The sequence below is a fragment of the Phocoena phocoena genome, chromosome 4 (assembly GCF_963924675.1).
Source record: "Phocoena phocoena chromosome 4, mPhoPho1.1, whole genome shotgun sequence".
In the NCBI taxonomy this organism is placed as follows: domain Eukaryota; kingdom Metazoa; phylum Chordata; class Mammalia; order Artiodactyla; family Phocoenidae; genus Phocoena; species Phocoena phocoena.
The window spans coordinates 128,740,635-128,754,924 of record NC_089222.1 but is presented as its reverse complement, the minus strand read 5'-3'; the positions used below and the strand labels follow the sequence as shown (position 1 = coordinate 128,754,924).

General features: G+C 37.1%; 1 protein-coding gene across 1 annotated transcript in view; it reads left to right on the top strand.

Annotated features, from left to right (window-relative positions):
• ADAMTS5 (ADAM metallopeptidase with thrombospondin type 1 motif 5) overlaps positions 1-14,290 on the top strand; it is a 43,323-nt gene that overhangs the window by 14,385 nt on the left and 14,648 nt on the right. Inside the window, exon 3 of the mRNA XM_065876682.1 lies at positions 9,536-9,703. Coding sequence (XP_065732754.1) covers positions 9,536-9,703 — 168 coding nt within the window. The remainder of the gene's footprint in view (positions 1-9,535; positions 9,704-14,290) is intronic.

Below are 14,290 nucleotides of genomic sequence, written 5' to 3'. Positions count from 1 at the left end.
AGTGACGCAGAGACAATTGAAAAAGTACACCAGTAATTAATCACCATTATTCAGAGTGAGAGAAGTTCCATAACAAAAGTTCTAAGCCCTGGGTAGGTAGAGGCTGGTTCATCTCACACTGAGTAGAGGAATGATGAGAAATAAGCAACAGTGCTGCAGTGAACATTGGGGTACATGTGTCCTTTTGAATTATGGTTTTCTCAGGGTATATGCCCAGTAGTGGGATTGCTGGGTCGTATGGTAGTTCTATTTTTAGTTTTTTAAGGAACCTCCATACTGTTCTCCATAGTGGCTGTATCAATTTACATTCCCGCCAACGGTACAAAAGGGTTTCCTTTTCTCCACGCTCTCTCCAGCATTTGCTGTTTGTAGATTTTCTGGTGATGACCGTTCTGACCAGTGTGAGGTGATACCTCATTATAGTTTTGATTTGCATTTCTCTAATGATTAGTGATGTTGAGCATCTTCTCATGTGCCTCTTGGCCATCTGTATGTCTTCTTTGGGGAAATGTCTACTTAGGTCTTCCCTCATTTTTTAATTGGGTTGTTTGTTTTTTTGATATTGAGCTCCATGAGCTGTTTGTATATTTTGGAGATTAATCCTTTGTCTGTTGATTCATTTGCAAATATTTTCTCCCATTCTGAGGGTTGTCTTTTTGTCTTGTTTATGGTTTCCTTTGCTGTGCAAAAGCTTTTAAGTTTAATTAAGTCCCATTTGTTTATTTTTGTTTTTATTTTCATTACTCTGGGAGGTAGGTCTAAAAGGATACATGTACCCCAATGTTCATTGCAGCATTATTTATAATAGCCAGGACATGGAAACAACCTAAGTGTCCAATGATAGATGAACGCATAAAGAATATGTGGTACATATATACAATGGAATATTACTCAGCCATAAAAAGGAACAAAATTGGGTCATTTGTAGCGATGTGGATGGACCTAGAGTCTGTCATATAGAGTGAAGTAAGCCAGAAAGAGAAAAACAAATATCGTATATTAACGCATATATGTGGAACCTAGAAAAATGATACAGATGAACATATTTGCAGGGCAGGAATAGAGACGTAGACGTAGAGAACAGACTTGTGGACACAGGTGGGGAAGCGGAAGGTTGGATGAATTGGGAGATTAGGTTTGACATAAATACACTACCACATGTAAGATAGCTAGCTCGTGGGAACCTGCTGTATGGCACAGGGAGTTCAGCTCGGTGCCCTGTGGTGACCTAACATGTGGGGGGTGGGTGGGGCGGGGAATTTGGGAGGAGGGAGGTCCAAGAGGGAGGGTATATAGGTATACATAGAGCTGATTCGTTTCATTGTACAGCAGAAACTAACACAACATTGTAAAGCAATTTTACTCCAATAAAAAAAAAAGAAAGAAGCAACAGAGTGGAATTGTGGCATCGACCGCCCATGAGATCATGAGCCCTAAATCCTGACCTTGTGAAAAAGAGATTACAGATTCCATGAAGGAAGGGCTGTTCCTTCAATCCTCTAGTGATCCATTTTTACACATTGACAGCCTCTGGTTTCTTTGTAAAGAAACCAATGTGGCAGTAAATGCAGCTTCTTTGAGGCTGCATTGATCCCCAAGGCAACTGGACTGGAATGAAGAACCTTCCAGCATCATCTTTCCCAGCCCTCCTGAGTTCCTAAACCAAGAGGTTATGCAGGCAGGCAGCAGTCAGAGAGGTAGGAAGCCAGTTGCTAATGAGAACATTTTATTAAAACTGTATATGTACAATAAGAACTTTTCTTAATAATACAAGAATAGTGGACATAGTTTTATAAGAGAACAACGTGGGAGAAATGTGGGTTTCTTTGCAAAAAAAAATCATACCTAACTCTTTGATGTCTGACTATGCTCTGTGTTCCCTTTAATTTCTTGTTTGGATCATTTCTATTTACTTCTTTAGAATTCTCTGTAATTCATTCTCCAATCAAACAGTGCCTACTTAATTTCCCTTTTTCCATTACATGTGCCCTAATCTGAGAAATTTAAGGTCTGGGAATAGGGGGATATGGATTTAATTTCCCTTTTATAAAGGGATCTGGCTTTCATTCACTTTGTTTTCTAATTGCTTTATTTTTCTTTAATTTCACTTTTCACCTAAATATTGTAAACATGTGTCATAAAGTATAAGCCTTAAAAATTGTAAAGATAACCTTACAAAATATTTCCTAATCATCTGTATACAATTACAGAGCTTTGCTTCTGCAGCCAGTGTGATCTTGCTATTCTGTTTCTAGCGCTTTATTTTTAGATTGTTGCTTGAAGCCATCAGCTTGAATTAACTATGCTCTGGATTCTAATTCTACTCTGTTCTTCTTATGTAATTTCCTCCCTTCCCTTTTATTAGACATTTACTACTTTCCAAATTTGGAGGTTACATATCCAGGCTACATATGGTGATAAAATGACGTTGTGAAACCTCGGTTTTGCCAGAGTGTTTTGAATTCGCTTCAGTCCATTCCAAAATGAGCAATTTGCTTCATGCATACAGTGTAAATACATTCCTGTGCTCAAAACATAAGCTGTGGAGAAAATTTCCAGGCTGTTCGCATGATCTTTCTACTTTATTTTTTCTATAAGAAGTGAAATTATATATTTGATTAATACTTTATTAACAGATTTAAATTCCATTTCACATGGAATGTCCCACTCACTGCTTCCTCTTTCTGTACATAGTGGTTTAAAATACAAAGTCATTATAGTTGAATAAAAAGTTTTTTTGTTCTTTTACTCCCTTCATCAAAAAATGCCCCTACATTGAGAATTATGTAAAATGTCAATAAACAGAGGCAAGCCTAAAGTCCTTATCTTGTACCTTTTCTACCCATGATGTTAAAGTCATAATGAAGTGACTTAAATGAACAGTTCTGAAAAGTGACTCTTCATGTGCCACATATAAACGGGAGCACTTCTCTTTTCCTGCTAGTTCTTTCCAAAAAAAGAGCTAGATTCTGGAGATGCATAGTCAACCGATGTCAATACAGGCTTCTGGAAAATAGAGTTTGATGCGTCTAGACTCTGCCTAGACAGTAACAAATTGCCTGCCATCTTGCTATGTTAGGGGCACGTCAACACAGAGTAAATTGTTAGGACGTTTAAGAAAGTTGTTTGAAATTATCAAGAACTCAGTCCCCCATCCCTGGACCTTGGGTGGAGGTAAGAATTTTTACAATCCAAATGTGAACTGTAGCAAGTTTCAAGTGAATGTAAGTTTACATTTGGAGTTTATATTTTTAACTTGTCAAACTTTTATTATCAGTTTTCAATAATAAAGATTTCACCTGCTGCACACATGGCTCTCCAACATAATAATTTTACTGATGTTAGGCCAGCTTCTGATGTGCTAGGGGGAGCAATCTGATTTTATTTAGACTAATGAAATCCATAATTTGCAAACAGGCCGAAGCTTAACCTTAGAGTAGTTAATTATAAAATGTGCTAAGTGAATCTCTCCACAATGAAAGTCTCCAAAATGCTCCCTAAGCTAAAATCAGGCAAAGTGTCAGGGCCAAATATTCAGCTGGAGGCTTAGGAAGTGGTCGAGACACAACAGTATGGCTGCATATGTTTTGCTGCAGTTGGAGTGATTCTCTGCGGTTCTCTGGTTATGTTGATCTGCATGTGACTCTGCGCCCACCGATGATTAGGTTAAACGAGCCCATGTTTTGAAAAGCTGCAGAGGCCCTGGAAACACCATACACCAAAGCCAAGTGCACAGAATCAGATGTCAGGACTGACTGTGAGATGTGAGGTAAAAGGAAGCTAGGTTTAAATTTGGTATTTACCCTCAAACCCATAGCTTTAATCAACATGAACTGAGCGTTTTTTTCTGTCCAGTTTGGAGCAATGCCACACTGTGTCTTTCTTGGCCCCCAGATGAAAGGTGGGAATAGGTCTTTGCTCCATGTCCGGAGGCAGCATTGAAAGATTTAGCGTTTAGTATCAGTTAGTTTGTTTTTAAATCAAATCCCAATTCGTATTTCTCTAGGGGAGGCCTGTAGATTGTCTGTCATGTGTGTGGAAAGCCAACAAGTTGAAGGTGGCATAAAATAAATATATCACACACTTAATGAGTGATTTTTCCTCTTATGAATAGAAAATTTTGCCTTCTCTCACAAATCAAGAGTGTCTAGTAATATCAAAATTTATCAAAGACTAGAATACCCATAAGTAAAGTTATAACAAAACCAAGATATTAGTGAGAACAATGAAGTTAACTAACTATCACTGGGTATTTATGTTTGTCAAGCACGTATTTTAAGCACTTTACATCTTTTATATCCTTTAAGCCTCACAAAATCCCATGAGGCACGTACTATTAATGAGTCACCCAAGAGGGGACGCTGATACACAGAGAAGTTTCAAAACCTGTCTAAGGTCAACAACTAGTATACTGCTCGGGGAAAATTTGAACCCAGTTCATCTGGCTATAGAGCCCAAGATTTGGACACTATCCTATAATGGTTTACTAGTGTTCCTTTTGAAGGAGATAATCCTGAATTTGATTCAAAAGGTTATTGACACAGCTATTTATAAGGTGAAAAAATTTGTTTTCTTCCTTCTAAATTACATCATTGATATAACGTTTAGCGTTTATGTTTAATGTTTTGAAATGGAAGTTTTAAGAGTTTTATCACTGCTACATAAAGATTTGCATTTGAATAGACACGTAGGATCCAATTATTGGAGCTCCTGGTTTCCTTCACCAAGGAATCTAGATTCTGATCCCATGTGAGCTTTTGACTCTCTTTTCAACCTCTGGCAAGACCTTCCTGCATCTCAATAATCTTAACTGGAAAATTAAGTAAAAATAAAAACATCACGTCATTAAGAGACACATGCTTCATCTGAGCAGTGCTTTCTTAAGTAAACACATGACAGAGCTTCTTGTGACATTTTTAAAAGATGTGGTGCTGTGTCTCCTTGTCTATTGGTCAGTTTGGGGTCAGGAGACAAGAGCTTGAAATTCTGTTTAATTTACAGACCAAAGTTTAGAAAAACAACCCAATTTCCCTCCTGAGGTTAATGTTATAAGTCATCCCTAGTTGTACGGTAATAACTGATTTGGATAAGAAGCTGAACCAACATTTTCCTTTAAAGTAATGTGTCTTTACCCGGGTGTCCATTATCTCAGATTTTAGAACACCAGATTCACTTGTGAATTTAAGGAGACAAGATGCTTTTTAAATCTACATTGTGAATGTCCAAGATGAAATTTATTTAATGAAATGTCACCCATTTACCAATTTTAAAAGACGATTTCTGTCCTAGAAAAATTATCAGGAGACTAAGTGTTTGCTATTTCTGAGCTAACACTAAACTCAGACTCCTACCCTACAGACTTTGCTTTAATGTAATTTACCATGAAACTCATTTCCTTAGCATAATTCAAATAAACTCCTTCCTGAGGTTATTTTGTGTGATGGGCACTCAGCAGGACTGTTGTATTTATGACATGATTTAATACATATGTGTATATGTATAGCTGATGTATAGCTGATTCACTTTGTTATAAAGCAGAAACTAACACACCATTGTAAAGCAATTATGCTCCAATAAAGATGTTAAAAAAATTAAAAATAAAATAATAGGTCAGTATTTTATACAGAAGCCCATTTAATTTACACCTTGAGTTTTACTAATGATTTCAAACAGCAACACACAATTCTGGAGGCTGCATCACTTGGGAAAATACTGAATTGGACCCCTGCATTACTCTCTAAATTTTACTGTGACTTCTGTAATACTTAAAAAAAAAAAATTTAGTGTGTGAATATACAAATGCCATTAACAAACTCACCCACTACATAACTGTGTTTGGTCCTTAACTCTGTCGGGATTTTAGGCGAGAAGTGGCTTCCAATAACAGGAGTCAAGAATTAAAGATTCACTAAGAAAGATATTATTGTAAATAAGATTGCCTAACTTCATTAAGGCCAACAAACCGCTCTTCAATCTTTTGCACGTCTACTGATTACAAATGGTTCCAAATACAAATACTAATGCTTCCTTGCAGTGAGTCTTTGGGACCTCTGCTTTAAACCCAGACCTTGAATTGTGGTCCTTAATCCATATCAGTCCTGTCCTCTCACTAGGATTTTTCACATCCTATTTTACTAAGGTAGCTTGGTTGAACTTCCTCAGATCTCTTCCTTTACCTTTTCCAAATTGACTTGAATCTTCCTCTTTTCCTATACCTGGACTAGAGAAAGAAGTATCTCCTCTGTCTTTCAAGGGAAAGAATCGCCTTTCTCTGTGGCTTTCTGGAACCCCTTGCCCTGACTCCTCCAAGACCTCACCCCTCAACTAACTCTGGTCTGCATTGCTCTAAAAACTCATCATAAAATACATTTTGATTAAAAAACAATACGTTATTTTAGGAGTTGTCAATATTTTCTCCAACATTGTTTTATTCTCTGTGGCACACGTGTTTAAATCTCAGCTGCACTAATCCTGCCCAAGGCTGCTTGTGGGAGAAATCCTTAATCTCTAATCTTTAAACATTTCTGTGGATGATTTAGGAACAGTCTCTCACTGGAAAAGTCACTCCTAGGCAATCAGTGACATCGTGATAAATTCTGATTAAGCTCTTCACAGCATTTCCTTAAAATGTGTTGTTGTCAGCCATGACATTACATTTGAAATTTCCTAGATCCCAGAATTTTCTCTGTTAATAAGCTTTGAATAACATAGTGTGTGATCTCTAATGTAAGTGTCCCTTGAAAATAGCATATGCTTTTATATGTAACTTGTCATTTCAGGGTTCAAAGATATTGGCAGATTTCAGACTGACATTAGGTGTCCTAGCTTAATGATTGGGGGAATCACATTTGAAAATGCCATTTCTTTGGCTGCTCACAGCCTTTAGTATGCCTGTCACGTCTCTCCAGAAGAGCTTCCAGACATCACTCACATTGTTCTTCCATTTCAATTCCTCTTCAGCTCCTGAAGGGAAATCACATGGGTCTCTCTTGCTGTGCCCTGGTTCCAGCTCCTGTGGCACTGGCTGCCTGTTTCTTTGGGTGCCTAAACATTCTTCACATTGCCCATGACTCTCTTTGTCCTTGGGAGAGCATACCTCTCCCAGCCAGCTGACAAGCTTTCTTCATGGAAAACAGAACTTTCATCCTCCCTCCAAGGAGTCTGTCTCTCTCAACTGACCCTCAGGCAGTCCCTTTCTGACTGACTCTTGGAGATCTTACAAAATTCACATCTCGTCTCAGCTCTTGCTAAAGTGGAACTGAGATGTGTTCATGCCCAGAATGGCAATCTTTTCTGATGGCCGTCTAAGCATTTCTTATATGTATCTTCAGCAACAAGTAAATTACATTGATAAATTAGCAATTTAGGGGCCAGAGAGCATGTCAAAAGATTCATTAAAAGAGACCAAAATATCTTAAAATAAATTGCTTTGCTTAGATGATTGATATTTAACATTATAGGCTTCACCATTCTGTATAAAAGAAAAAATGGAGGTACTCTCCCAGGTCCCTCAAAGCGAATTTGGTGTTTACCACCTGGCTTGTATTTATATCGGAAATCTAAAATTTAGCCTCCAAATGAAGGGAATATCTCTTGATGCAGTAATACAAAGGCATATAAAAAGTGCTATTTATTTAGATACATTTGGAGGAAAAGACTATTACTCCATTAAATAAATATAAATATCTTATGAAATCGAGTGCAAAGATCACATTTTTTAAAGTAGAAAACCTGGATTCATATTATAGAGGTCCCCTTAGGCCACTTTCCCTTTCTCTTCTATGCCAGGGGGGAAAAAACTCAAGTATGAAGCTTCCACACTAATGCCACAGTGTTAGCTGATAAACATTCTACATTCTCAACAGTGTTTGATATACTAAGTAACTTCTAGCAGTTTTGAATAGGACATGAATGAAAGGTTCTATTCTTCTGTGAGTGCGGTGAAAAACTCAACATACCACCCCAAAATTGGACAAGCTGCTTCCAGTCTTCTTTTGCATGTTACTTGGAAGATATTTTACATACTATGATGCGCATTTATGCTCCTGACCAAATAGAAAGTGAGTGGTGGTGAGAGGGTTTCCCACAGAGAACTGACTAGCCTAGTAAATGCTGCCGAAGTACATAACTGCATAAATAGCATCAAAATGTGGAGCCCTAGAAGGTCACCGAGCCCTGGCCACTTAACTTCAACCACAACATCAACCAGCTGCTCAGTGGACAATTTTGTTATGAGGTGTTAGTGATTTAACAAGTTGGCCAACAGTAGTTTGGCATAAAAAATTTCATCTCTGTTGGGTTTTACTGTTGCTCACTGGACTTTTTCTTGGCAGAATGGACAAAGTTCCTGCCATTGGCGTTCAGGAACCCAAGGAGAATGCAGTAATCACTTTTCTGTGGTATTTTCCACATTCTTTTTTGGTGGTTTGTGTATGATTCTATAAAGCTTTGCAGAAAACACTACTAGGATGACTTGTCTACCTTTTTAGAGTCTCTCCAAACTGTTGTCCTGGATTTTTTTCAACAATATTTTAAATTTATTGGAGAATGCATTATACCTTTAGACTATGTGAAAATTAATCTTATGTAATCAAAAAAATTTAGTCAGATTATAAGAATGGGGTATGTACTCTGTGAAATAATACCTAGCTTGATAGAATGGGAACGGCAGTGTGGGATTGCACAGAGCGTGTTTGGTAGACTTAAGCACAAGCACCACCTGAGTAGTTGTGGACAATCACTTACCTTCTCAGTATTTTCTTTCTCTCCAAGCGCTAACACTCTGTAATGGGCATCTTGGTGCTTTAGACATTTCTTAAGTGTAAGTGAGTATATCTTCAAAATATACCATTTACTTGTGGGACTAGTATACCTTCACAACTCACTAAATAACTAAAAGAAACGGGAGTGAAGCAAGCTTACATATGCATGGAAACAGAAATTTACTTGAAATCTTTTTTTTTCTCCTCTAGTCATCTCTTTTATGGCTACCTATCTACTTGGCCAAGAAAATAGAAGTCACTGACATTCAAATACCATCTATTAAGTGTTTGTAACTTACAGAACATTGAGTTAAATACAGATTTTTTTCAACAGTAGATGGCGGGGGTAGGCTGGGGGATGCTCTCTGATCTCCTGCGGCTTATAGTTCGTCAGAGAAGATAGAAAATTAGACAAGCATTCAAAATAATATGTAGTGAGGGCTATGACATAATCCCACAGTTGCCTTGCAAATTCTAGATTCTAAATAAGGCCTGTTTCTACATATCCTTGAGCATGTGTGATCCAGATGGATTATAGGAACATCTACTCTAGTGTAATTTTTCAGTTTTCCTCTAAATATTCACCAGAAGTGACCACTCTGACTACATGCAGCTTTAATTTACCTGGGGGTCCAGTCTCTATGTGAAAAGGCAGTTAAAATAAACTCATATACAATTGGGAGGAAAAAAGTCAAGTGCTAGTATAATTTCCACAGAAAAGTAGAAATACAAAAATCACTCATTATTTGCACTTCATTTGTTCTGTCCCTTAGGACATCTACTTGGCCTCTCCCATGACGATTCCAAATTCTGTGAAGAAAATTTCGGTTCCACAGAAGATAAGCGCTTAATGTCTTCCATCCTAACCAGCATTGATGCATCCAAGCCCTGGTCCAAATGCACCTCAGCCACCATCACTGAATTCCTGGATGATGGCCATGGTATGTATAGTTCCATAGGCTCAGAAACAAAACTTGGAATTATTGCAAGTTGTACTTCATTATGTCCTCGTTATGTTCACCTTACCCTCTAAGACAGTGGTTGCTTAGAAAGTGTCAGAAAAAGGAACAAGGGGACTGTCTGTTGGTGTGTAATGCCAATGTCCTCGGTGGCATTATAGCAATGGTATTTTTGCTTTTGAATTACAAAGTTCAAAGAGAAGCAATGTGGGAGACCACACAGAATGCCTAGCCAGTGCCCAGAAAGCCTGGCTTTTATTCCCTCTTTCACCACTAGCTTACTGTGAGAACATTGGCAGATAATCTTGCTTCCCTGCTATTAATATGACTCTCAGAATTATTTGTTACATCCTTATTATAGGGGTGTGGTTAAAACGTAGGTGACAGTTCTGTCAGATTCTCTTTATGGCGACATAAAACCAAGAATGGAAGCTCTTTAGATTTGCATTCACTAAAAAGTTTGGTTTCATCCTGACAGCCTGTTTTCCTGAAAGTGGAGTGAAAACTGCAGAACAGGAATAGAAAAATCAATCTGAATGGTGAGAAAACAGTTTAAGAATTTCAAAAGAAAATCCTTGGCTTTATCCCCTAAGTACAGTTCAAGAGCACAGCACATTTTATTAAGTTCTGCAAATCTAGGATTAGTGCTGTAAATTATATAAAAATACTAAGGAAGTCACAGTTTTAGAAATAATAAATTCTGACCCTTAAGTAATCTTTGAAACAAGCTGTTGCTAATTTCCTAGCATTCCTTGTTACCTTAAAATATTAGAAACACAGGAGAAGAGATGAGGTAGAGTTGGAAGAGATCTTCAGAGACCACAGAGTTCAAGTTTCTCATATTACAGAAATGGACATCTTCTCATTCCTTATTTTTTTTTTTTCTCTTAAAACATGTCTCTTTCTAAAACTGGTGGTTGAAGTGAATGTGACAGAAATTCTTGATCACGATAATTGTTCACAAATTTATCTCATGATGTATGGTTCAAAGTTAGATAAACAGAATCTGCAATAGCTGTTTTTCCTTGTTCCACAAAGTTTATGGCTTGAAATTTTTGTAACTTCATAGTGAGTTGGTCATCTTGAGCTTTGGCTACATAATTACACAACAATTAATAAATTCAGTTCTTTTCAGACAGAAAGAAATTCCACTACACAGTTCTTTGCTATCTTGTAGCCAAAATGTTCATAAACTCATTTTTGCTATGTTAATGGTGAACTGGTAATGCTTTAGTTACTTTCATCTACTTACATTGACTATTCCTGAAAACAATCCACACACATCTTGCTTTAAAATTTCCCTTAATACAAAATAAATGTTCTTTGTTAGTTGAAATGATGGCCTAATATCTTGATGATTCAGAAACAATATCAAGAATCAATGTATTAGGTTTTTCCTAGACTAATATAAAGTGGTAATGTTCTGTTTAGTTAGCCCAGTTTAAAATGCTGATTAAATGCTGATAGAGTCCTGGAGTGAATGCTTACCTAATTACCGGCCTACCTACATTGATCAAGTCCATATCTAATAACGTGCCTCTTGGGAGGAATCTTAGTTTCCACTCTTAATATTACTTTTACTGTTTTTCTTCAAGTTTCCTAAAAATGGAATAACATTAATATTTCATTTCAAAATCACACATTACTCATTCCAAAAGGTTGAGCTAAACTTTGAATCACTAAATGAACAGATTTAGTTGCTAAGGCAGCAAATACTTATGGCTAAAATTGAACCAACTTTTTTTTCCCTGTGTAAGTATTAGGTCAGCTAATTACAATGCTGTGCAGAATTTTGTTCCTATTGCCATATTTCTGGAATGATTCATTTATTTCATGTTTGTGGAATTCATGATTTTACTTTCCATGCAGTAAAGATGCTCCCAGTATTGTTTTCATTTTTTAAACATTATTTCTGTATTTAAAAGAATCTACACTCAGATTTTTTTAAATTTTACAACAAATTTTATACATCTTTCTGTGTCTACTCCAAAGGATCTCATGGTAGATAACAGCCAAAACCATACTTTTGCTAGAAATAGGTCTTATTCATTTGCACTGAGGAAATCACATCTGAATTCCCCATTTATATGTTAAATAAATAAATAAATTCAGTTACCAACATTTGTCGGACAGGAAATTCTCATAATATATTCATTCATTCATTCCTTTCATTATGCCTAGGCTCTCTCACTTTTGAATGTGTTGGTTAGGCAGTCTTGTGTTTTAACTGCCCCATCCCACCAAAAACTTCAATTTTATCAGTCGCCTATAGTGAGTAAAGAAATTTCAGAATGATGAGGATCTAAGAAAGGCACTGTAGCTGTGACACAGTGGCAAAGTTCAATTACATTCATTTCAAAACAGACGCAGAACTGAAGCTACAATACTCTCTGTAGCACTGTCATTTACACTTGAATTTAAATAATTTAATAACGTTTAGATTGCAACCAAAAGCTGACTTAAGTCAGTTAAAGCCAAAGTATGACAATAGGAACTAATCAACAGGATTTTCAGATGGTGGCAGTTCTGACATTTCAACTCCAGATCTTAGGAGAGAACCAAGGGGACAGTCAAAGCCCAAGATGATGGAAAAACAAACAAAAAAGCAAACAGAATACATCTTTGTTCGAAGACTAAGCTGATAATCATATCATCAAACCTTTTCAATTTACTCGTAGGGAGCTACACACATTTGCAAGCAGAGCCCATTCATTCATATGTAGTAGAAACAGTTCTACTATTTTTCTGTTCTAATTTTCTAGGCCACTATTTAGAGCAAAAAAAAAAAAAAATAGTCATTTGGGTGCATAGGGGATGCCAGACAGGTAAGCTGAGAGAAAGAAGTAAAATCATTTGACAATAAGAGAGAAACCAGAAGAGCTGTAAAAAGTAGCCCTGAAACAGTAAAAGCACAGTGGTCTGGCACCATGTTCCAGAAGGTCAGAAACCCTCTTACCCCATTATTGTATCCTGCTGAAATCCCTCAAGATTTCAGCAGGATACAATAATTGATACTCAGAAAAGAAGTGATTTTCTGTTATTTAGGAAGGTTAAATTAGGACACTCATATAAAAGGCAGCAAAGCTATTGATGTTTTTAGGTAGATAGTCTCACAAAATTGATACAATTTTTAGGTGGGGCCTAAAGACTACATTACCTAGAGAATCCATTTATGTAATAGCTTATCTGTCTTGTTCCCACCTCCAGCAATGCTGGAGAAATGATGTCTTAGAGTACAATTAAATTTGAATCATTTCATTTGTTTTTAAAATTATTAGCCATAAGTAGCCAGACATGTGTAGCACTCTACCACTGCCAAATTTAAATTTCCTAATATTGAGTGTTTCCCGATTTAGTTCCAACAAGAAATATGCAGCAATTAGGTTATGGTTGAAAAGTCAGTGTGCACATTCTAAAATAACTGGGCCTGCAGATTTGATTCAGAAAGGAAGAAGCCATGTCTTATGGAGACTACCTCCTCCAACTCAGCCTGGCCAAGATACTTGCAGACTTCCTGCAGTGTCTATACAAGTTAGCTCTAGGCAAGCTGGCTAGGAGTATGATCCTCAAAAATAAAGGTAAGCACTGGCAGAGAAACTGTTCAGCAAAAACAGGTTATTCAATTTCTTTTCTCAAATGTTTAATAACCATGAAGCCAAAAACAATAGCCCTGTCTGCTGGATCCCTCAGTTCACAGTGCCAGGTGATAAGAAGGACCACTGCCCGAGCAGACACAGCTCAAGAACACCCAAGACACAGGCTGCTAAGGAAAATCTAAAGACAGCTTTGAAAAATTCATATTTAAAGAGCTAAGTTTACAGCCACTTACTGAACACAGAACTTTGGAGAGAAAGTGGTATTAGAAAACCAATTCTCTGAATCCTTTGTTAAGTGTAGACAGTGAAGCTAGTAATAAGATCTTAACATTCAGTTTTTAAGGCCCTACTCATAAAATTCAAGGCCCATGATGGTATTCTCTTTATTTTCACAATAAATATGTTCTTTAACATGGTCTGTGAGTAAAACATGTTCTTTAAGTCCACAGTGACCTATATGTTTAAAAAGCTATGCTTCATCCTTTAACACAGAGAATTTTTAATCGAATTTCCTTGGCATTACATCTGCTAAACAGTGTACCACAAACAGATCCCTTGAATTACTTTGGTCAGCAACCACTGTCTGTGCCTTTGTCGTTGCCCAAGTTAGTTTATTCGTCACTGAACCCATAATGCATCAGTGACTCTTTTAAACATGCAAATAAAGACCTTAGAAAAGAGTTGCAAGACCAGGGAGATGATGATAAAAGAAGAAACTTTGCAATGTTGTGAGCCTTCTTTGAATGAGTTTCATTAGGTATATTCATTGATTTTTCCTAAGCCAAGGATATTTGGACCAATTCGTTTTCTGTTTTTTTTGCCACACCATGCAGCTTGCGGGATCTTAGTTCCCTGACCAGGGATCGAACCCGGCCCCCGGCAGTGGAATCGCAGAATCCTAACAACTGGACCACCAGGGGATTCCCTGTTTGGGCCAATTCTTATTTTCAGTGTGTGTGTGTTAAAAAGGAAG